The 24,917-nt window shown below is 39.1% G+C and overlaps 1 protein-coding gene across 1 annotated transcript; it reads left to right on the forward strand.

Annotated features, from left to right (window-relative positions):
* The first annotated feature begins 32 nt into the window (after nt 1–32).
* LOC138953691 (tetratricopeptide repeat protein 27-like) lies at nt 33–23,840 on the forward strand. Its single transcript, XM_070325584.1, has 24 exons — nt 33–152; nt 1,632–1,818; nt 4,254–4,377; nt 4,749–4,883; nt 5,246–5,348; nt 5,626–5,665; nt 6,460–6,584; nt 6,931–7,067; nt 7,478–7,590; nt 8,137–8,203; nt 8,485–8,598; nt 10,304–10,399; nt 10,997–11,119; nt 12,832–13,005; nt 13,734–13,787; nt 15,196–15,294; nt 15,726–15,778; nt 16,543–16,621; nt 18,083–18,169; nt 18,676–18,789; nt 20,926–21,009; nt 22,039–22,150; nt 22,645–22,745; nt 23,122–23,840. The coding sequence occupies exons 1-24, from the start codon at nt 50–52 to the stop codon at nt 23,245–23,247; spliced, it is 2,550 nt and encodes an 849-aa protein (XP_070181685.1). The 5' UTR covers nt 33–49; the 3' UTR covers nt 23,248–23,840.
* The last annotated feature ends 1,077 nt before the right edge of the window (nt 23,841–24,917 follow it).

Below are 24,917 nucleotides of genomic sequence, written 5' to 3' on the forward strand. Positions count from 1 at the left end.
AATCTGCCAAAAATGTTCCACTTGTTATGAGTGATTTCCCTTACCTAACATGGCTGCGCCCTTAAAGAACGTGCCTGAAAGTGTGTTGTCATCACGAATCAGCACGATGGAACTAGCTGTTTTAACAGGGGACAGATTGAGACAATCCCTTGGTAAGTTCTGTAATAAAATGTTTTCAGCTTCTGTTGTGAAATACGAATATCATTGGATTGAACCACAGGCTGAAGGTATCGTCCACTGGACTACTACTATCAGTTAGGTATGTTAGAGAAAAAATGAAAGGTAAATGAAATAAATGAAATGTAGTTTGTTGAAAAGATAATAAAAAGACCATTCCAATGGTATAAGTATGAACACTGTGAGTCAATTTGTTCAAAAGTTACGAATTTTTAATTGAATAAAATCCCGTCCTTTGTTTTACTAATTGGACATTAGAAAATTTGTGACCAGATTACATACATGCGCTGAACAACAAAAACCTGCCTAACTTTTTTATTTTCAAAGCTAGAAGAAAACCAAAGATATCTCTGGAATTGTTATGGCTAGAACTATTGATTGAAATAAAAAAAAATGACAATTTTTTTTTTAGTTAATTAATTAATTAAATAAAAGGTGAATTAATTACCGTCGTTAACACAACCAAGCGACTGTAAACCTGCCTAACTTTTTTATTTTCAAAGCTAGAAGAAAACCAAAGCATACGGAATGTTAATAAAGTAAAATACATTAATTAGAAGTAGTATAAACGATTCTAGTCTAGATTTGATGAAGATTCTCAGAAAAGCACTTGATCGGCCATTCCTGGCGCGATCTGAAAAACTGACCACATTGAAATGAGCAAATCTCCAAATTCTTACCACAAATTCAAAACCTAATCACTAAAATAGACTCAGAAATGATTATTCTACAAGCTGATTGCAGAATCAACATACCTGATATCCACGTTTGATGTCAAAATGGTGTTAGAAGAAGAACCAAAACTTTCAAACTAGCGTAGCTCAGCTATTACGCGTCGCGGGAAGTTGAAACTTGTATGTAAATGAAGGGAAAAACGTGAACTACGTCACAGAAAACGCCGTCTTTCCGATAAACGAAAACGAGGCTAGAAAACAGCGAAAGAGAGAGAGTCGCTGAGCGCGCGAGAGCCGAGTCTGGGCACAAGTTTCGCGGAGCAGCACAGCTGCGCATTCGTGACGTCACTCACACATACCTATATCAGTGTATCACAGAAACTCCAGTGGACGATACCTTCCGCCTGTGATTGAACTTAGAAGTTAGAAGACTAGTGCCTGTTTGTGTATTTTCTAGACCTGTGTCTGTATACTTCTTGGGGCAGTGGTAATACTAGTATTTGTATCAACCCGCAACATGATTCCAGATTTATTAGTATATATTCCAACTTGAAGAAACCTCTGTCTTTTTCTGGGTTTCCTCTTACAATATTTGCTACTTGATGGTTAGTGTAGTCGTTGTCATAGAATAGTGTACACTTAAATCACCACTCATATATGTATGAGGTAATCAGCGGGGAATAAGGGATCTACGTTGTCGTTGTTTAGCGTTATACTTCTAGTGTTGTTTTAGATAATTGGTACATTTAATTGATTTTTTTTTCTTTCTAACCTTTCCAGATGACGAAAACATTCCTGAAATTGTGAGATCATTTTTGGATTGCAATTTGGAGGCAGTGCTGGGTTGCGATGCAGCGAAACCGATTCTTGGATCAAACCCGGAAAATCAACCAAGTCTTGAGAGCTGCATTGTCAAAAATGTTGAACGTCATTTGTCTGCAGCAGCAGGTGATAGCCAAATTTCCAGGTCAGTTTATTAATTTTGTTAGAGTGATAACATTCACAATTTACATGCAGTGTATGACTAATGAGGACCATGCAATATCACTTGTTCGATGCTTGTTAATTTATTCTCTCGTTTAACAGGAGACTGGTTCTGCATAACTCTCACTGACATGTCATGTGTATGAAGAGCGCTTACGTCCCTTTATTTGTTTCTCAGTTATTTCATACTAGATGATTACCCGCTTCGCCGGGAAGAAGTAGAGCCGAGGCGCAGCCTGGGACCCGGCTTTGCCGGGTGTACGCCGGCTTTGCCGGCGCACGAAGAAAGGGAGATCTAAAAATAGTAACGTGCAGTGACCTTCTTAAAATAGTAACGTAGTAACGGGAATATGGATTGACGCCACACGAAGGAAGGGAGATTTAAAAGTAGTAACGTGCAGTGACCTTCTAAAAATAGTAACGTAGTAACGGGAATATGGATAGACGCGCAAAACAAAACACTGGAGAAGATAAGGAAGAGTTACTGGGAATGGATATAGTGGATCTACAGAAAAACCAAAATCGGTTCAGCGCTGCGCGCTGAGAGCACGTGTTCGCGCGACCCTAGACTTTTTTTTGGCATTTGGGGGAGAAAAAAAAATCTTTTTTTTTGTGCAAATAACGTAAAAATATGGTTTTTTGGAGGAGAAAAAAAAGGGAAAAAAAATCCCGACCTACCGACCCTATTTTTTTGGTAAACAGACCTTTTTTTTTTTTTGGCCTTACATTTGTCAAAACAAAAACAAAAAAAATCCCCCCGCGGGTATGGGGGAGTCCCATATTGGTTGGGACGAGAAAGAATTTACCCGATGCTACCCAGCATGTCGTAAGAGGCGACTAACGGTCCTTTTACCCTTGTTAAGTGTTTCTTGTATAGAATATAGTCAATGTTTGTAAAGATTTTAGTCAAGCAGTATGTAAGAAATGTTAAGTCCTTTGTACTGGAAACTTGCATTCTCCCAGTAAGGTAATATATTATACTACGTTGCAAGCCCCTGTCCAGAGCAATTGTTTTATTAGTGCTTTTGTGAACAAGAAACAATTGACAAGTGGCTCTATACGATCTCCCCCCTTTCCCCTATCCCATCTCCCCCCTTTCCCCGTCGCGATATAACCTTGAATGGTTGAAAACGACGTTAAACACCAAATAAAGAAAGAAAGAAAGAAAAGAAAAAAAAACGAGTGCAGAAAACGCAATGAAAGCGACAGCGCTCGAGTCGCACACTTATTTTCCTGTCAAGTAGGTTTGATTTGTACACATTTTTTTTTTTTTTTAAACTTTTTTTTCTAATGTCACATTAGAAAAAAAAGTTAAACAAAAAAAAAGTGATTGCCTACCTTCCTACCCTATTTTTTTTGGCTATGTTACCTTAACCACTCCTAATTTTTTTTTGGCCTAAAATTGGAATTTTATCAGTTCTGAACTTCTCAAACTATGACACTGACAGCGACACCAGTGTTATGTGTAGATGTTGTTTGACTGTATTTTAGAAAAAAAAGAGAAGGGTAGTGTGTGATGAATGATTGAAAATCAAGTAGTGAGGTATGTTGGAGATCAAATCTTAAATTACACAGGGATGTTGTTAGGCGTCGGACATCGGACATTTATCGATGAAAATCCCCAAATGTCCGATTCACATTGCCGCATGTCGGTCAGATGTCCTATCGTTTTAGCCTGAGCGTGGTCATTGTCCGATATGTACTCCATTCCTTCGGACAGCGCGATATTCGTTAATTTTCATTTCAAGATACAAATCTTCTAAAAGACAGAACGCTCTCGTGTTCAGCTGACACTGGAGTTGCCAGTGCGGATCTTTTCTTTTGTCGGGAATTCCCGAACCGTTTGCGGTATGCGCCGTTTGGGTATAACCGTCTATTATAGTGGATTATTTTTAGATCAGTGCATGCTGCAGGAGTACGGGAGACAACTCCAACTGACTAAATTTGTCGTCTGCTTTTGTTTTCGATACGAGACGAAGCACTGAATTATGCCGCAAAAGATCAGCATTAGATCAAACCGATCATTTTGTTTTTCAACTTTTATCCAAATCATGCAGTTTGTAATCAAAGTAAGAGCTCTGAAGTTGTTCATGTTGGTTTCTTTGTTGTGGTTTCTTTGAAACTAAACAAATACAACATTATACACACACTGTGTTGATGTATTTACTATATTATGTGTGTGTTCTACAGCGCGCGCGCGTAGGTGTGTGTGTGTGTGCGTGTGTGTGTGGGCACACAGTGACTTTGGAACAATTCCATGGAATGTGTTATAAGCTGTTTGGCGCAAATTCATAATGTCCTATTAGACTTTCTGAAAGCGGTCAAATGTCCTATTGATGCTGAAGAACTCAGGACATTTGTCCTATAGGTATGGATTTGTAGCAACATCCCTGAGTTACATATTATCATTGATTACAGGGAGTTTGAAGTGTTGGTGACAGGTGCAGCGTGTCTGCAGCTTTTTATCCAGAACAACTGGCTTGGTCCTCCCACTTCAACTTCTCCAGTTGCTGTACTTGCACACCCTTTTACTGATGACAAGGTTTGTTGTTATTTTCTCTCATATTAAATGCTTTCTTGGTCTGTTTCAATGTCTGTCACCATTGCTGAGATGTACATTTCATGTTGGGCAGAATTAAATGCTTGAAATTAATTTTGACTGGTCAAGCATGGTGAACAATGCCATTGTCAGTTCTAACGATAACAACACTTGAACCTAAAATATAAGTATGAAGTGTGTGTCTGGAAGTTGCTTACATGCCAACTTACATTTGTCACTGTCATGGATATATTTTTCTCAAAACAGTTAAACCTAAGGCTGTGTAATGTGTTGGCCTAAATTTGCCCGACTTCTGATTTACGTTGTGTCTGTACTCAGCCCAGAATACTGTAGACTGACTGATTTTGTTGCAGGATGTTCAGGAAAAAGCTTTGTCATACCTTAGTGAAGATGGAGAGCCTGCCTACAGCTTGTCACGCTTCGCTGGCTTTCTGCACCTGGCAAGAATCATCTTCCTTGAGTGCCGACATCTGTGTACTTCATTACAGGTGTGATTCATTGTGTAACTTGAGCCAAAATTGTGTTTGTGCACTTTGAAGATCAATAGACTGAGGTTCTAGTGAATGTTTTGTTTTGTCTATGATAAGACCTTCCTTTGGACTAAGTTACTAACCTTTCTCCTTTTTTTATTCTTGTTTTTGGAACATTCACAGTCGATCTGTGCCAGATATGTCTTGTCTGTGTAATTTGAGCCACTGTGTTTGCTCTTTTGTCAGCAGACTATGGGACTGTCTGGACAGCACAATCAAAGGGGGGTGTCCAAAATGTGTGTGTGTCTGTGTTACTGTTACGACTGGAGTTTATTTTTTGTGTTCTACTGTAGTGATTTTATTATGATGTGTTTTTGCAGACATGGGATTGGTGGCTGGCCAGATGTCTGTCAGTGCAGCAGAGTCTGTTAGAGCAGAAGTCTCCAACACTTCGAGCCACCATCCTAGACACACTAGAACAAAGTAAGTTTGAAAAAAAAGTTGTCAAATGCTCTCACATTTGTGTGTGTGTTTGCTATTACATGTATGTGGAGAAAGCAATATGAGAGAGAATATTGTTTCACATACACACTTCTCAAAGACAGGTTGGTGAAGAAGGGAGGAAAGTTTTCTTTCTCATTTGTAGCTGGAGTATGTGTTTAGTTTGCTTTGATTAATTTTTTCTTCATTTATTTTTGTTTATTTCTGCATTTGTGTCTTACTTTTGTTCTATAGTCATTACTTTCTGTTTGTTTTTCAGCTTCCAAGAAGGAGACACTCATTAGTGACGACAAGAACAGGTAACTAAGAATTGTTTTGGGCTGTTTTTTTCTTCTGGAAGCAGTGTTCAACTGCAACATTGACACAATTGCAGATTGTTAAGTTTGAAAATTACTAATATTTCATTACTGATATTGTATATGCCCTGACAAATCCTGCTAAAATCTTTCAGATTGTTAACAAAATTGGAAACGTTGTGTTATGTTTATATTCCATGTTGAAGTAAGTGTAGAATTTTGGATATAAAGTAGAGTTAGTTTGCCTCCAACAAATATTCAGCAAAATGTACGATACAGTAAAACTGCAAACAGCAGAACTGTTATTCGCCAAGTGACCTTAGTTAGATAAACATTTTGTTGATTCAATGAAGGTTCAATGGAACCCCTAATACCTCCAAAAATCTGAAAAAAATCATTTCTTAAAAGGGAGGAGCCATAAAATGGAGGTGCTTGTAACTTTACAAATATGTTGAACACAGAACCTGAAAAACGCAAGAGGGAGGTCTCAGAGCGGGGAGTCTTTGAAAAGGGAGGGTCTAATGTATTTAAACTTTTTCGCAGTGATTGTGTTGCAGGGATATGGGGTAGTTGTTCCATATATAAAACCTCATAGGTGTGTTAGCTAGATTGTCTTTGAGGCAAAGTGTTTAACTTTAACTGATTGACAGTATTGACACTTGTTTATAGTGATTATGGGGCAGGGATGTGGTAGTGTTCCTGGAAGATTCACATGAGACTGACAAATCTGACATCTTAGAGACAAAATGTTAATTGATTAACAATATTGACACTTGCGGAAAATGGTTCTGTGGTAGGGACGTGGCGGTGTTGTTCCACACAGAAGCAGCACGCATGTGTCAGGTGTACTGGGAAGACAAGATGTCCAGGGATCACGTCAAACAGGCCAGAAAGCTGGCTGGCATTAACATGGAGCTCACAGGTACGTTAATAGAGAATTTAGGATGGATGTGCAGATCTGTTGTGACTTTGTTTTGTGGTTGTGAGGCAGTCAGCCCATTATGTTGATTCTTCAGAAAGAGAGAGAAAGAAGCAAGCAGGCAAACAGAGACAAAGAGAAGAAGACGAACAGCAGGAGTGAAAAGAACAAGTAGTGCCGAAACAGTGCCAGAGAAAGGCAAAATACAGAAAGAGCTGAATTCAGGCTGTTGTTTTTGTTGGTTTTTGAAATCTTTTGCTGTCAGAAACATGTAAGTATATATATTTTCATACCATTTGTGACACAGTTGGCAAACACTAGTGACTGGTTTAGTTGTGCTGTCTTCCAGGTGCACTGGGCAAAAGGACGCGCTTTCAGCAGGAACACAAAGCACAACTGATGGTGAAGGTCACTCGCGATGAGGGGGAACACACTCTGCCAGCAATCGGTCTTTGTGATCCACACTTCTCTGGCCCTGTTCCTGAGGTAACAACTTTTTCAGATAAATGTCTAGATGTGAGACAAGTTTATTGTCTCGAGAAAGAAATGAGTGGTGCATATCACAATTTCAACTTAAACAAAAACACAACATGTCAAAACATTGAAGAACATTTAAACAATATATGCTGTGCAGTTATCGCAGTTGGAGTTTTTGTAAACCGGGGCTTACTGAAGAATGTAACAACAAAAAACAATCCCAGTGTGTTCCTGGGACTCAAAAAGTAGCATTGTTTAGCGTGGATCATTGGGGTTACATCCTCTGAATGCAACATAACTTTGAGTGAAAAGATTACACTTATAGTTTCACAAGTTTAAAACAAAAACTGCATGAGAAGGTGTCTTTACCATCTGTGGTGCCAGCTTCATGTTGATTCTCTTTGTCTGAATTTCTGCAGAGTTTAGCACTTGGTGACGACACTGTTCTGGAGAAAATTAACTTCAAAGATGAAGAGAGCAATCAAGTCACACAGTTGTCCCCAGTGGAACAGGCGCTGCTTTTAGCAGTCATGTGAGTTTGAGAAAAACTTTCGATGTCTTATTTACGGTGTGTCAAAAGATCTGTTCGTTTCTCATTTTAAACTCTTCCAAAAGATCTGTTTATTTCTTATAAAATTTATATTTTGTCAAAAGATCTTTTCATTTCTCATTATTACTGTAAGTACACTGTGTACGCCACTTTCACACCTACTAATGACTCAGAAACTGAGTGTTAAAGTTTTACCTTCCCATGTTGATAAGCTCTGAACTCCTTGCTGTTCAGTTATGCTCAAGTCGATTCATAGATGCATTCTTTTGGAGAGAAAAAACACCCATCATAATTCTTTACCCATTTGCACTTTGAAATTTGTTCCACATTCCCAAGAAAACTAGCCTGTTATTAATGCCAAAATTTGACATGTTTACTAAAAAAAAACTCTTGCGGAACAATCTGAGATTTTGTTGTGCGTCAACTGAATTATTATATGAAGGGAAAGCGCATGTAGAATCTGTTGATTTTGGTGTACAGTTCTGGATCTCTATTTTCTTTATGTTTGCCTCTTCTTTCTTTATGCAGGGAAAGTCATCGCAGAGCTGTTGCCCAGGAAAAACTAACGGAAGAAGAAGTTATGACATATTTGGAGGTACGGATAAATTTGAATGGTTTTGCTTTCAACGAGACATCATGCAGTAATGACAGCTCCAGCTCCAAAGTAGTGTTGATAAGAGTTATAAAAAATAACCACATTAGAAAAATTACCTGTTTGTAATCATCTGTGTTCCCATTTCGCTTGATTTCCTGATTTTGACAGTTTTAAAGATGCACATAAACGTTCATTTGCAAAGTTTTGAAGATTCAAACAAACATTGTTTTTGTTATCGATGTTAAAATTGTAGGCTGCAAACAGACCATTTTTATTTTCAGTTCATCCTATCACAAGTGTCCAGCTGGTCCGTGGCTGTGGCCGCTCTCACCCTCCGCTGTAAACTGGAATGTCACAGTCGACGGCGCGTAGAAAGGGCTATGCAGCAACTTGAGGTTGGTGCTCTAGACTTTCAAGGGTAGTGTAGGAAAAGATGTTCAGCTGAGATTATCTAAATGAAATGTACAATTCTCATACAGTAGAACCCCCCCTTTTAAGACCCTCCTTTCTCAGATGTTCTGTTCATAACCTCTGTAAATTTACCTCTATTTTAAGACTCCCTCCCTTTTCTCATATGTGACCCTCCACCACGGAATGAGTCGCATGTCACCTTTGCATGATTTTCATATTTTTACATTTTCCTAAATAGTTTTTTATGCTCTATCCAGTGGTGAAACCCGTTTTAGAGAAAAGAGCAAAAACTGTGTGAGTTATAAGCCTGTGACTAAGGTGACCCTCACAGTGTTACCAGACACTCTCCGGACGAGGTGACATGCGACTCATTTCGTGGTGGAGGGTCACATATGTTTGAAGGTCGTAAAAGGCGGGTTCCACTGTACACTCAATAAATAGATGTTAGTGTGATGTTTTTATTAATGTTGATCATAACTTGAGCACCTCTCGATTGTTTTTTCTTTCTTTATTTGGTGTTTAACGTCGTTTTCACCCATTCAAGGTTATATCGCGACGGAGGGAAGAGGGGAGATGGGATAGAGCCACTTGTTAATTGTTTCCTGTTCACAAAAGCACTAATCAAAGAATTGCTCCAGGGGCTTGCAACGTAGTACAATATATGACCTTACTGGGAGAATGCAAGTTTCCAGTACAAAGGACTTAACATTTCCTACACACTGCTTGACCAAAATCTCTACAAACATTGACCATATTCTACACAAGAAACGTCCAACAAGGGTAAAAGGAGAAACAGAATCCGCTAGTCGCCTCCCACGACATGCTGGGGAGCATCGGGTAAATTCTTTCTCGTCCCAACCAATATGGGACTCCCCCTAACCCGCGGGGGGCTCTCGATTGTTATTTCACACAATTCTGTGAAAGATTGATGAGCAGGAAATACGTAATTTGAAATGTTTGTACTTAACGAGGACTTGTAAAGGTGATGGAATTGGAAATGAAAGTATCAGCCAAGGAAGATATGTCTATCATATCACCCAACCACCCAAAGATGCAGACACAAAGGTATAAATTGTATCTCATTTTCATCAACCGTATTACTTTTCTCTCATGTTTGCAATCAGGTGCATATGTTTGTAGGACTGGGTGGCTGAGTAGTAACGCACTTGCGCTCGGAAGCGAGAGGTTGCGAGTTCGACCCTGGGTCAGGGCGTTAGCAATTTTCTCCCCCCTTTCCTAACCTAGGTGGTGAGTTCAAGTGCTAGTCTTTCGGATGAGACGAAAAACCGAGGTCCCTTCGTGTACACTACATTGGGGTGTGCACGTTAAAGATCCCACGATTGACAAAAGGGTCTTTCCTGGCAAAATTGTATAGGCATAGATAAAAATGTCCACCAAAATACCCGTGTGACTTGGAATAATAGGCCGTGAAAAGTAGGATATGCGCCGAAATGGCTGCGATCTGCTGGCCGATGTGAATGCGTGATGTAGTGTGTACAAAAATTACATCTCACACGGCATAAATAAATCCCTGCGCCTTGAATATGTGCGCAATATAAATTGCATAAAAGAAAAATTTTAAAAAAATAAAATAAATTAAAAAAATAAATCCCTGTGCTTAGAACTGTACCCATGGAATACGCGCGATATAAGCCTCATATTGATTGATTGATTGATGTAAATGTGCAGGATTTAGTGAACCAGATCCAGAAACCTGAACCAGGCGCAGCAGTGAGGTTACAGCTGTTTTTCGCTGCGCGACCTCCAACCTCCTGGGCTCTACAGGTAAGTAATCACATACATTATTGTTTTGCCTAGAGAATGTGTTTTGGTGGTTTGGTTTAAACATGATTTTATTTGTGTGACAACGGGTGGCATTTCATACACAAACTTGGGACCACACAACAAGCTATTCTTACAATAAGAATTTTAAAGAGTGATATCAAGTGTGCACGGTTACACACTTACATCCACACAGAAAAAACGTCTTGTGCAGGTACTGTCAAGGTAACAAAAATGTATGGTTATTTATGGTATAAATGTGAATCATGAATCGATGTTTCTATCTGGTTTAGCCTCTCTTTGTTGAAATGATTCGTGCAATGAACTGGATAAATATTGTTTAGTGAACATTTTCTTTTCGTAGATTGAATTTTCTTTTCTTTCATGTTTTCACATGTTCGTTGTATGTTGTTTATTGTTGTGACAAGCACCACACATGATTTCTCATTCGAGGTGATAAAGTTGTCCATGTAGATACATGTATCTTGATTCTTTTTATGCGATCGTCTGAGCACCTTTTGGTAGTTTTCAAATTGCTTCTTATGATGATGCTGTTTATTTCTTAAGGATCTGTTTCTGATTGCTACTGTAATTGTGCAGAGTGAGTTAGCAACTGTGCTGATATCTATGGGTTGCACCAGCGCAGCGCTGGATATCTATGAACGTTTGCAACTGTGGGAAAATGTCATTGCTTGCTACCAGCAACTGGGCAAGCGAGAAAAGGTATTGTTTGTATGGGTTTCTCTTGTTCATTATTACACCCCCGGTATAGGGGTGTGTATAGGATTCGGTCGATGTGTTTGTTTGTGTGTTTGTGTTCGCATATAGATCTCAAGAATGAACGGACCGATCGTCACCAAACTTAGTGAACAGGTTCTATACATTCCTGAGACGGTCCTTACAAAACTTGGGACCAGTCAAACACACGGTTAGGGAGTTATTGGTGGATTAAGATTCTACAAGGACTTATAGAGGGACATATTAATGGTCAAAGGGAAATAACCTTCTCAGTTGGTGGCAGTGAGAATGGTAAGGACGGGGGTGTTTTTCCTACCTCGGAGGAATTTCTTGTTCTTTGAGTGATCTGGGAAAGAAGTTGATGGGAGCTAGTATACAGATAACATTTTGGCTTTTTACATTTAGTCAAGTTTTGACTAAATGTTTTAACATAGAGGGGGAATCGAGATGAGGGTCGTGGTGTATCTGTGTTTGTGTCACTGTGTGTGTGCGTGTGTGTGTGTCGAGTGATTGAGAGAAAACTACTGGACCAATCTTCATGAAATTTGACATGAGAGTTCCTGGGTATGATATCCCCAGATGTTTTTTTCATTTGTTCGATAAATGTCTTTGATGACGTCATATCCGGCTTTTTGTAAAAGTTGAGGCGGCACTGTCACACCCTAATTTTTCAATCAAATTGATTGAAATTTTGGCCAAGCAATCTTCGACGAAGGCCGGACTTCGGTATTGCATTTCAGCTTGGTGGCTTAAAAATTAATTAATGACTTTGGTCATTAAAATTATTTTTTTATAAAACGATCCAAATTTACATTCATCTTATTCTTCATCATTTTCTGATTCCAAAAACATATAAATATGTTATATTCGGATTAAAAACAAGGTCTAAAAATTAAAAATATAAAAATTATTATCAAAATCAAATTTTCGAAATCGATTTAAAAATTTCATCTTATTGCTTGTCGGTTCCTGATTCCAAAAACATATAGATATGATATGTTTGGATTAAAAACACGCTCACAAAGTTCAAACGAAGAGAGGTACAGAAAAGCGTGCTATGCAGCACAGCGAAACCACTACCGCGCTGAACAGGCTCGTCAGTTTCACTCCGTTTTGCACAAGCGACGGACTACGGTCATTGTGAAAAAATGCAGTGCGTTCAGTTTCATTCTGTGAGTTCCACAGCTTGACTAAATGTAGTAATTTCGCCTTACGCGACTTTTTCTTTCTATAGATGGTCATTGTATGTGTCTTGTGCTACCTTAAACTGCATTTTTCAGATGAAGAACTTTTAGGCAGCTAATAATTTGTCTCATCACTTCTTTTTGTTGTCATAGTGCTTGTTCAAATTTTAGTAATATCTGGTCAGAAAGCAATTTGTTTTTGTTTTTCGATGTTATTGTGCTAGTTTCACTGCAATTTTTGTATGAGTTGCATTTCAAGCTGCATTTCTTTGATTAATTTTCCTAATGAAAAGAGTTACTGTGTAAATGCTCATTGTTCTAGGCTGCGAGCTCAGATTGAAATGACAGAAGTAAGTGCTCATTTATGGATGAGAAGTGAATTCTAAAAAAAAAAGAAATCGATCTGAAGCAGATAGACATTTATGTCTGTCGTCCTGTGTTTTTTTTTTTAAATGAATGTTCCACAAAATAACCATTAAGTCTGCTTTGTTTTTTTACTGTGTGTGCGTCCAGGCAGAGTCGGTGATCCGAGAACAGTTGGCGGTGAAGGAGACGCCCACACTGCTGTGTTACCTTGGTGACGTAACACGCAACAAAACCCACTACGAGAAGGCCTGGGAGATGTCCAATCAGAGGAGTGCCCGAGCCATGAGGTGTCTCGCTTACGTCTACTTCGCTGAGGAAAAGGTCAGGGTTCTTGTTTTCTCAGCCTCTTATCTTGTAGCACAGTGGTACATGTAATCTAAGGCCTGCAAAAATCGGATGAATTCAGGTCTTTCAGAAGAGAACAGGTCTTAAAACAGGTAAATTTTATGACCCTGTGAAGAGACGGTCTGAGAAGATCAGGTCTTGATTTAAAGGGAGTCTTAAAAAGGAGAGTCTAACAGGTTTCACTGTATTATTGGTTTGTGTTCTTCAAGACTTATGTCATCAGGTGGTGAAAAACCACATGAATTTTACCTGTGGAATCAAGGATGCTCTGATGGACTTGAAAATAAACGTGTACAATAGAATCTGTTTTGAAGTGTGCAGAATGAAATGCCAGACACGGTGTGCTTACCAATGGTTTTGTTGTGCAAATGAAAGGGTGTCTGATTTTGTAATGCACTGTTTACATAAATTTGGGGTCTAATGCACTAGAACAATATTTACCTGTTAAGTTTTTGCTAGTCAGTTTTCCTGAAGTCGTTTCACAGATTGTAATAGGTGTTAGCTACGGAATTTTTTTTTTTAATCCCATTCTGCACAGAAAATAGCCTACCTATGATGATTTAAAAGATGGCTTAAACAGGAAAGAAGGCATCTTTGGTGTGTGCTCTGTTTAGACACAGCAGGAAAAAAAAGATTGACTTAAGTGTGGTATGATTCCTCGGAATGTTTTTTTTTTTTTAAATGATGTCTACTTCTGTTTGCAGTTTGAGGAGGCAGTGGACTGTTTTGAAAAGTCATTGGCTCTCAACTCTCTACAGGTAAGCCACTCTCTGCATTGGTGCTTGCCTTGTGTATCATGCTTTTGTTACATTTAGTCAAGTTTTGACTAAATGTTTTAACATTGAGGGGGGAATCGAGATGAGGGTCGTGGTGTATGTGTGTGTGTGTGTGTGTGTGTCTGTGTGTGTGTGTGTGTGTGTGTAGAGCGATTCAGACCAAACTACTGGACCGATCTTCCTGAAATTTTTCTTGAGAGTTCCTGGGTATGATATCCCCAGACGTTTTTTTCATTTTTTTGATAAATGTCTTTGATGACGTCATATTCGGCATTTTGTAAAAGTTGAGGCGGCACTGTCACACCCTCATTTTTCAATAAAATTGATTGAAATTTTGGCCAAGCAATCTTTGATGAAGGCCGGACTTTGGTATTGCATTTCAGCTTGGAGGCTTAAAAATTAATTGTCATTAAAAATCTGAAAATTTTAATAAATTTTTTTTTTATAAAACGATCCAAAATTACGTTTATTGTATTCTTCATCATTTTCTGATTCAAAAAACATATAAATAGGTTATATTCGTATTAAAAACAAGCTCTGAAAATTAAAAATATAAAAATTATGATGAAAATTAAATTTCCGATATCGATTTAAAAACAATTTCATCTTATTCCTTGTCCGTTCCTGATTCCAAAAACATATAGATATGATATGTTTGGATTAAAAACATGTTCAGAGAGTTAAAAAGAATAGAGATATAGAAAAGCGTGCTATCCTCCTCAGCTCAACCGCAACCGCGCTTTTCTGGATTGTTAATTTCACTTCCTTTGCTACGAGTGTACGGTCTTGCGGAAAAAATGCAATGCGTTCAGTTTCATTCTGTGAGTTCGACTGAGCTTGACTAAATGTTGTATTTTCGCCTTACGCGACTTGTTCATGTTGCAGCAATCCGACATGTAAAGGAAACGTAATGGTTAAATGTAACCTTTAGACAGCGCATGTTATTGGGTTGCTGCATACACATTTTGGGCGAGGCACATCATTTAGTTTTTAGGAAGCAGAGATCCAAGAGAGGTTAATCTTAAACACCAAAGACAGTTTAGTTCTAGTTTTACAGCAGGTGTGATATTTGTTCCACTTCAGTGGTTGGATTTCTGTCATTTTTAAGAGATCATGCATGGGGTCCCAAGAATGCACAATTTCAATTGGCATCAATTCTTCACAAAAATGTTGAGGGGGGGGGGGGGGGCATGCTTTCTTTTGTGTGTTTTTTGGGGCACTTTTATGAGCTCATGTCTGCACAGTACAATACAAAAATTGGACCAAATTGGGTTGGATGTGTGTGTGATGTTTTATCCAAACAGTATTTCTAACTGGGAGGAGACTGCTGACTAAAGCCTAAATTACTGTACTGTGCTTTTGATCTGCATTGTGTATACCTCTCTCACAGATCCCAGTGTGGTTCACATGTGGATGTGCCTGCATGGCCGCCAAGAATTACGAGTCTGCTGTCCGGGCCTTCAAGCGATGCGTCAACATTGACTATGATGTAAGTTATTCTTTCCTTCAGTGTTTGAAACGGGGAGTAGCCTTCTTCTGCTGTTAGGGCCTTCAAAAGATGCGTCAACATTAACTCTGACGTAAGTTATTCTCTTCTTCAGTCTTTGAAACAGACGGTAGCTTTCTTCTGTCTTGGGAGTGATTATATAATGTCTGTATGTGTATGTGTGGAAGGGATAGGTTGGGGATAGAAAGTGAGTAGAGGGTGGGAAAACAGTGCTGTGGTCAATCATATTTGAAGGTGATCTTTGTCAGCAACAAATATCATTGTACAGACACACCCACACATGCATACATGTGTGTGAGCACACACACACACCAACACACACGCTTCAATGAAGGTCTGTCAAGAAATGTTTGACTCATTTTTCTTTGGAAATAACATTAATTATTTTCAAATAAAGTGTTTTTTGGTTTCAGAACTATGAAGCGTGGAGCAACCTGGCAACAGCTTATGCCAGACTGCAAAAGAAGTGAGTTTTTCATTGTTAAATCAAAATTATTTGTAAATGATAACTACAGAAAACACCTGTTAAGAATGCAGTGTTGTTCTTTTGGAGGGTACTTGCGCTTAACACTTGTGGGTCCACTTGTTACTGAGAATGTGGTTTTGTTATCAGAATGGGAAGATTACTTGTGCAACTGTTTTCAATCACTCTCCCTTATAGGCAACCATACTCTGTCTTTGGAGAAGAATGCAGTATTAAATTGATTTGTAAGCTATCCCAGCAGATCTTTGGGTGCCTGCTATTCTGAAAGATTAAATGTGGCTTACTTTCAATGTTAACGTATCTTTTTATGCAATTAAAGACAGGCGCAGTGGCGTTGAGAATAAGACATCGGCCTCTTGATTGTAAGGTCGTGAGTTCACATCCTGGCCGCAGCCGCCTGGTGGGTTAAGGGTGCAGATTTGTCCGATTTTTTAGGTCAGCTTATGTGCAGACCTGCTAGTGCCTTATTCCCCTTCGTGTGTACACGCAAACACAAGACCAAGTGCGCACGGAAAAGATTCTGTAATCAATGTCAGAATTTGGTGAGTTATAGAAACACGAAAATACCCAACATGCTTTCCCCGAAATCGACGTATGCTGCCTGAATGGCGGGGTAAAAACGGTCATACACGTAAAAATCCACCCTTGCAAAAACACGAGTGTACATGGGAGTTTCAGCCCATGAACAAAGAAGATGCAATAAAAAAATTGTTGGTTTCATCAGTTTTTCGGTTACTTTTTCTCAGGAGAATGGCATTTCTGACCTTGAAGGACGCCATCAAATGTAACTATGAGAACTGGCGACTGTGGGAAAACTGTCTTCTGGTAAGTTTGCACACAAGTCTCTTCCTGAACTGTTCCTTTACATTTTGCTTGTGTCTGCTGTTGCATTAAAGTACTAGTTGAGTTAAAAAAATAAAATTAAAAAATAAACAAAGTTTCAGAAATTGCTTCAAATTTTTTAAAATTATATAGTTCTTCAGTTAGCATCATCTTTCTTTATCTGGCAAAGGAACACTTAACACAAATTTTCAGCATTTTTCTTGCTCTTAGCTTTGCTGGGTTTTTTTGTTTGTTTTTCAAGAGCCTTTTACTTTTCACTCATTTATTGCAGAATTTATTTTTGTATGATAGTACATGTATATATCAAACAGTTAAGATGTAACAGAAATTCAAACTAATGTTCTTAGCATTTTATGTGTGACAGATCACCCTGTCATACAGAGAATAAAGAAGTGATCTGCTGGTTGTCACATCTGTTCTATTGTGGACGGAAAATCTGAAAAGATTTGTTTGTCGTTGTATATGTATCCACTCATGAAGTTCAGTTAATCTCTAATCAATAATAACACAATGATAAAACCAGTTAGTGAGTTACACATGCATTTTGATATTTGATACTTAAAGGCACAGTAAGCCTCCCGTAAACCATCACAGATACTGTCAGGCTTTTACACACAGTACAAACAGCCTTCCATTTGAACACTCACCGAACGGGAACATCCTAGGTGCCCTACGTAAAGTAAGAGCGAGTAATTTTCAAAGAATTAATTTTTCGGATTGTCTCCATCACAATCGGACCCATCCTGAACTCAGGTCAAAAATGAGTTACTTCCCTTCAACTGGCGATAGCCGTGGAGCGATGATTATCAGAATGAATCGGACCGTGGTGCGTTTTTGCGCTAGACCTAACTTTTAAAATCTAAATAATAAATTGACAGCTTGTTACACAAACATTCTTAAATCATAAAAGAATTATTTTTTCATCAAGACAAGATCAATACAATTGGAAGTTTTGAAAGTTTGAAAAAAGAAAAGCCCGGAAGCAGGGTCACGCAAGGTCGTGGTTTTCGTAGCAGACGGCGGTTTATAGGCAGTCAAAAGCCATCGCTAGAGTTCTTATGAACCACATTCGTTTGTTTCGTGAAAACTCAGAGGTACATGTACATAATAACGTGCTATTGCAGATAAGCTCACAGCGAGCCGCATTCAAATTACAAACTGACGACTGCATTGTGAAAAAGGGAAACTGGATCACACGGGTTCACGATGGCTCAGGGAAAAGATAAACCACGCAAAAATAAATTCTTTGAAAATTGCTCGCTCTTTACGTAGGGTACCTAGGATGTTCCCGTTTGGTGAGCGTTCAAATGGAAGGGTGTTTGTACTGTGTGTAAAAGCCTGACAGTATCTGTGATGGTTTACGGGAGGCTTACTGTGCCTTTAATTAGACCTTGTCAAGGTTGGTCCTGCATGTGTAACTTCTGAAAAATCATGTTCATCCAGTTTGCCACAGACTGCGGAGAGTTTGATGAGGTCATCCAAGCGTATCATCGTCTGCTTGATTTGAAAGAAAAGTGGACTGACACGGAGGTAAATACATGTAGCAACTATTATGATGATTGTTTCAGCTTCTTTACTTTCCTTTGAAGGTCTAGTGTTGATGCCTTGTGGATGAGGGCAACAAAAGGGGTTGTATCAGTGTTGAGGACAGAATGTGTGAACACCTGAGAGTATCAGAGCAAATCCAATGTTTTAACAGTAATCATACTGTTTGATGTGTGAAACCAAGAATTCCAACTAGATTACACCAAGCAATCTAAATTTACCATTTGCAAAACCAAAACAAAATTTCATCTTTCTTTGCTACTGTTTTTTTGTTTTTGTGTGTGGCTGAACAGTGAATTGGAACATGGAAATCATAGCATGCTGTTGATGTTGTTAGAACTGTCATACTTGATGCTGTCTTCCTGATTATATAATGTGTAAAGACAGCAAAGGTGGTAGGTGTTTCCAGTGTGTTTTGCTAGTGCCTTGCTAGTGTTTTGTAACTCTTCCTTCTGTATGTCAATTGTGTATTAGCTATCTTGTGGTTGCAGGTGCTGCGTATTGTGGTGAAAGCAGTGGTGACCGACATGGAAGACGCAGGAGGGAAGCCTTCTGCACGACTCCACCCCAAGATGCTGGAACTGTTTGGTCGCATTACTGCCAAGGTAGGTTACTGGTTTTACTGTAGACTTTTCTTACTTCAATGGACCCCTACCCCCCATTTTTACATTTAGTCAAGTTTTGACTAAATGTTTTAACGTAGAGGGGGAATCGAGACGAGGGTCGTGGTGTATGTGTGTGTGTCTGTCTGTCTGTGCGTGTGTGTGTGTAGAGCGATTCAGACCAAACTAATGGACCGATCTTTATGAAATTTGACATGAGAGTTCCTGGGAATGATATCCCCGGACTTTTTTTTCTTTTTTATATTTAGTCAAGTTTTGACTAAATATTTTAACATCGAGGGGGAATCGAAACGAGGGTATGGTGTATGTGTGTCTGTCTGTCTGTCTGTCTGTGCGTGTGTGTGTGTGTGTGTGTGTGTGTGTAGAGCGATTCAGACTAAACTACTGGACCGATCTTTATGAAATTTGACATGAGAGTTCCTGGGTATGAAATCCCCGAACGTTTTTTTCATTTTTTTGATAAATGTCTTTGATGACGTCATATCCGGCTTTTCGTGAAAGTTGAGGCGGCACTGTCACGCCCTCATTTTTCAACCAAATTGGTTGAAATTTTGGTCAAGTAATCTTCGACGAAGCCCGGGGTTCGGTATTGCATTTCAGCTTGGTGGCTTAAAAATTAATTAATGACTTTGGTCATTAAAAATCGGAAAATTGTAAAAAAAATTAAAAATTTATAAAACGATCCAAATTTACGTTTATCTTATTCTCCATCATTTGCTGATTCCAAAAACATATAAATATGTTATATTCGGATTAAAAACAAGCTCTGAAAATTAAATATATAAAAATTATTATCAAAATTTTTTTTTCGAAATCGTTTTAAAAACACTTTCATCTTATTCCTTGTCGGTTCCTGATTCCAAAAATATATAGATATGATATGTTTGGATTAAAAACACGCTCAGAAAGTTAAAACGAAGAGAGGTACAGAAAAGCGTGCTATCCTTCTCAGCGCAACGAATACCCCGCTCTTCTTGTCAATTCCACGGGCACTGCCTTTGCCACGGGCGGTGGAGTGACGATGCTACGAGTATACGGTCTTGCTGCGTTGCGTTGCGATCAGTTTCATTCTGTGAGTTCGACAGCTACTTGACTAAATATTGTATTTTCGCCTTACGCGACTTGTTTTGATAAATACCTTTGATGACGTCATATCCGGCTTTTTGTAAAAGTTGAGGCGGCACTGTCACACCCTCATTTTTTAATCAAATTGATTGAAATTTTGGCCAAGCAATCTTCGACGAAGGCCGGACTTTGGTATTGCATTTCAGCTTGGTGGCTTAAAAATTAATTAATGACTTTGGTCATTAAAAATCTGAAAATTGTAAAAAAAAAATAAAAATTTTAAAACGATCCAAATTTACGTTCATCTTATTCTTCATCATTTTCTGATTCCAAAAACATATAAAATATGTTATATTCGGATTAAAAACAAGCTCTGAAAATTAAAAATATAAAAATTATTATTAAAATAAAATTTCCGAAATCGATTTAAAAACAATTTCATCTTATTCCTTGTGGGTTCCTGATTCCAAAAACATATAGATGTGATATGTTTGGATTAAAAACACGCTCAGAAAGTTAAAAAGAATAGAGATAAAGAAAAGCGTGCTATCCTTCTCAGCGCAACTACTACCTCGCTCTTCTTGTCAATTTCACTGCCTTTGCATCGAGCGGTGGACTGACGATGCTACGAGTATACGCTATTGCTGTAAAAATGCAGTGAGTTCAGTTTCATTCTGTTAGTTCGACAGCTTGACTAAATGTTGTAATTTCGCCTTGCGCGACTTCTTTAAGATTACCAAAAATCTGGGGATGTTAGATTTTTGGAGAGAAAAAAAAAGACGGAGAGTCTTGAAACGGAGGTAATTTTACTGATATTAAAAAGTTAATCTGAAAAGAGGAGAAGTCTAAAATGGAAGGGTTTTCATGGAGGGGGTTGACTGAATTACATACATTTGTGTTCTTTCTTCTTGATGCCTTGCAAATTTTAATCCGTTCAGTTGACCAAACAGTTTATATATTGGAATTAACAAAGTATGTATTGACGGTATCGTTTGTACATGGGAAGGTATTCATCTGGCCCATAACAGGTTTTCATTTTGTTTGTGTGTGCAGGTGACAAGTGACGGGGATGTGTGGCAGTTATATGCTGACCTGTGTCGTGCTGAAACTCCCAGTCACACTCCGGATTTGGAGAAGGTAGAGTTTACTCTCAGCTTTTGTTGATGAACAGAAATACCTATGTTTTATCATATATGTCTGCCTGTGTGTGTGTGTGTGTGTCTTTATACTTGTTGGTCTTGATGATTAGCGAGGATGTTGGATGTTGTTGTCAATGTTTCTGTGAAGTCTTTCGGGTGAGACAAAAAACCGAGGTCCCTTCGTGTAAACTACATTGGGGTGTGCACGTTAAAGATCCCACGATTGACAAAAGGGTCTTTCCTGGCAAAATTGTACAGGCATAGTGGCTGGGATGTAGCTCAGTCGGTAGCGTGCTGGATTTGTATCCAGTTGGCCGCTGTCAGCGTGAGTTTGTCCCCACGTTCGGCGAGAGATATATTTCTCAGAGTCAACTTTGTGTGCAGACTCTCCTCGGTGTCCGAACACCCCCGTGTGTACACGCAAGCACAAGACCAAGTGCGCACAAAAAAGATCCTGTAATCCATGTCAGAGTTTGGTGGGTTATAGAAACACAAAAATACCCAGCATGCTTCCTCCGAAAACGGCGTATGGCTGCCTAAATGGCGGAGTAAAAAACGGTCATACACGTAAAATTCCACTCGTGCAAAAAACACGAGTGTACGTGGGAGTTTCAGCCCACAAACGCAGAAGAAGAAGAAGTATAGGCATAGATAAAAATGTCCACCAAAATACCCGTGTGACTTGGAATGATAGGCCGTGAAAAGTAGGATGTGCGCCGAAATGGCTGCGATCTGCTGGCCGATGTGAATGCGTGATGTATTGTGTAAAAAAATTTCCATCTCACACGGCACAAATAAATCCATGCGCCTTGAATATGTGCGCAATATAAATTGCATAAAATAAAAAAATAAAAAAATTAAAAAAATCCCTGCGCTTAGAACTGTACCCACGGAATACGCGCGATATAAGCCTCATATAGATTGATTGATTGATTCAGTATAGTTTTCTGTTGTTTTGTCTGTGAAAGAGTTGTTTTGAAGTGAGCACCTGTGTACATCTCATACTCACTGTTGCTGTAATTGACAGACTGCCCAGTACCTGCAGAAGTCTCACCGCTGTGTGACGCAGAAGTCGGGCTGGGAGAAAGACCAACAGCAGTGTGAGAAGATTGCCCAGCAGTCGCTGGAGCTGGCCAAAAGTGAGTACACATGTCACTGGTTTTACTTTGGCTCTGATTCTTTATGATAAACTTAAAAAAGCTAATTGCAGATAATTGAATTAAACTACAGTGCTGTTGAGCTAGATTAACTGAAGGAAGAGGAGAAAGCGCTTGGAATTATGCCATTGACCACAGACGGGTTGGGAAATTAGTTCTCATTTTTTTTCTCATCTTTTGAGTGCTTCTATTGCTTTGTTTGCTTGAGAGTTATACATTTTGTGTTGTCATACTCTACTGCACATGCGGAAGTAGAATCCAGCGTGTAACCATTAAGAATTTTAGGCATAACACTGAGTTTTCAGTGTGTGTGTGTGCGTGCTTGTGTCTATGCCTGCATACATGCATGTTTTCATAAAGGTATACTTTTTGCCAAAATTGTTAAATTGCAGTAGTTGTGGAGGGACTTAGGTCAACGCTAGGCTTTCTATGTATTTCTGTGGAATGTTTCAAACTGTACTGTTTTATCTTCACAGCCTACCAGTCGTGTGTACAGCAGATGGACAACACACAGCAGGCTACACAGATGCTGTCATCCGCAAAGTTTATGTTGAAGGGAGTTGTCAACAAGATCAAGGTGTGTGCCCGGGCTGTCCGTGTGTTTGTTTGTCTTTGTAATGCTGTGATTGCTTTGTTCTGTTTAGCCCAGGGATCGTGTTTGCTTTAGACTAAAGCCTGACCTGATTCTTCCGTTGTGTGAGTGAGTGAGTGAGAGAGTGGGTCGGTCAGTCAATCTTGTTTTGTCTTGTCTGTGTGTGAGTATGTGTGTGAATGAGTGTATGTGTGTATTTGAGAATGCGTGCGTGTGTGTGTGTGTGTGTTTTGAGTGCACTCATATAATGTGTGAATTTGTTTTTAATGTTTGCAGATGTACATCGTTTTGTGACTTTTAGTTTTTGTTTATCTTTTCTACCTGTTCCAAAGTCCTAACATAGTTCTTGCTTTTGTTACAGCTACAACACACAGACCCAGTGAGTAAGGTGCTAGCTGACTCCATGAAGACTGTGTGTGAAAACCTGGACCAAGAACTGCAGACTGTCATCGACAAAGCAGAACAGTTAAGCTTGGCTCAGCAGTAACAGATCTACTTCACTGCTACATCTACAGTCCTACTTCCCGCGACCAGGAAGGCGGAATCAGCAAGCTCCGTGGACAGAAACAGCAGCAAAAATAGACAAGCTTGAAGGTTCATCCGGCAGTTGAATTGGGTACACTAGTCTGTGACATCAAATAATGATCCTGTTGGGTTGAACTTCTCTATAAATGTGCGATATTCCTCCGTTTCCCAGACTTCCTTCAAGGCTCAACATTTCCATCACTGTGATTATCAGCAGCTGCTAGAAATATGTCTTCGTTATTAGAATAAACTTCACAGACTGATCATGATTTCTTGGTGGTATTCTGCTGGTTTTTTGTGCATGTTGTTCCTTTTTTTTCTTTGAAAGTGGGGGGGGGGATGTAAAGCAGTAAAGCTAACAGAGAGAAATTGGGAGACATTGAAAGCCTAATGTGCTCTGTGTTTGGTTGGTGGAAAAGGTATAAGTAAATCCTCTCCTACTGTTTTTATTGATTAGGCAGTTGAAGATAAGGTGTGTGTGCTGGGCATTATGATTGTGACTTTGAAGACTGGTGTCAAGAGTATTGTTGAAAAAAATACAGTTATAATAATCAGCACCTTTTTGACTCACATGCGAAGCAAAAGTGAGTCTATGTACTCACCCGAGTCGTCCGTCCGGAAAACTTTAACGTTGGATATTTCTTGGACACTATTCAGTCTATCAGTACCAAATTTGGCAAGATGGTGTATGATGACAAGGCTCCAAAAAACATACATAGCATCTTGACCTTGCTTCAAGGTCAAGGTCGCAGGGGCCATAAATGTTGCCTAAAAAACAGCTATTTTTCACATTTTTCCCATTTTCTCTGAAGTTTTTGAGATTGAATACCTCACCTATATATGATATATAGGGCAAAGTAAGCCCCATCTTTTGATACCAGTTTGGTTTACCTTGCTTCAAGGTCAAGGTCACAGGAGCTCTTCAAAGTTGGATTGTATACATATTTTGAAGTGACCTTGACCCTGAACTATGGAAGATAACTGTTTCAAACTTAAAAATTATGTGGGGCACATGTTATGCTTTCATCATGAGACACATTTGGTCACATATGATCAAGGTCAAGGTCACTTTGACCCTTATGAAATGTGACCAAAATAAGGTAGTGAACCACTAAAAGTGACCATATCTCATGGTAGAAAGAGCCAATAAGCACCATTGTACTTCCTATGTCTTGAATTAACAGCTTTGTGTTGCATGACCTTGGATGACCTTGACCTTGGGTCAAGGTCACATGTATTTTGGAAGGAAAAATGTGTAAAGCATGTGAGTCGTATGGGCTTTGCCCTTCTTGTTTATGTTTAAAATTAGGAGTGAAATGGATCAAAGTCAGTATCTGCGCTCCTGTGTGCATGCGTTTGTGTGTGTTTGTATGTGTGTTGTCAGTGTATTTGCATGAGCAGGTATGCATAGGGGTGTATTTAAAAGGCAGGTAGGGTGTGCACACATATGTAGCTGACATGCATGCAAAAAAAACCAACCCAGAACACTCAAGGATCATTTTCATTTTTTTAATGAACATATTTTCATGGACAGAATTAGGGCGGGGATGTAGCTCAGTCGGTAGCGCGCTGGATTTGTATCCAGTTGGCCGCTGTCAGCGTAAGTTCGTCCCCACGTTCGGCGAGAGATTT

The sequence above is a fragment of the Littorina saxatilis genome, linkage group LG17 (assembly GCF_037325665.1).
Source record: "Littorina saxatilis isolate snail1 linkage group LG17, US_GU_Lsax_2.0, whole genome shotgun sequence".
NCBI classification, from domain to species: domain Eukaryota; kingdom Metazoa; phylum Mollusca; class Gastropoda; order Littorinimorpha; family Littorinidae; genus Littorina; species Littorina saxatilis.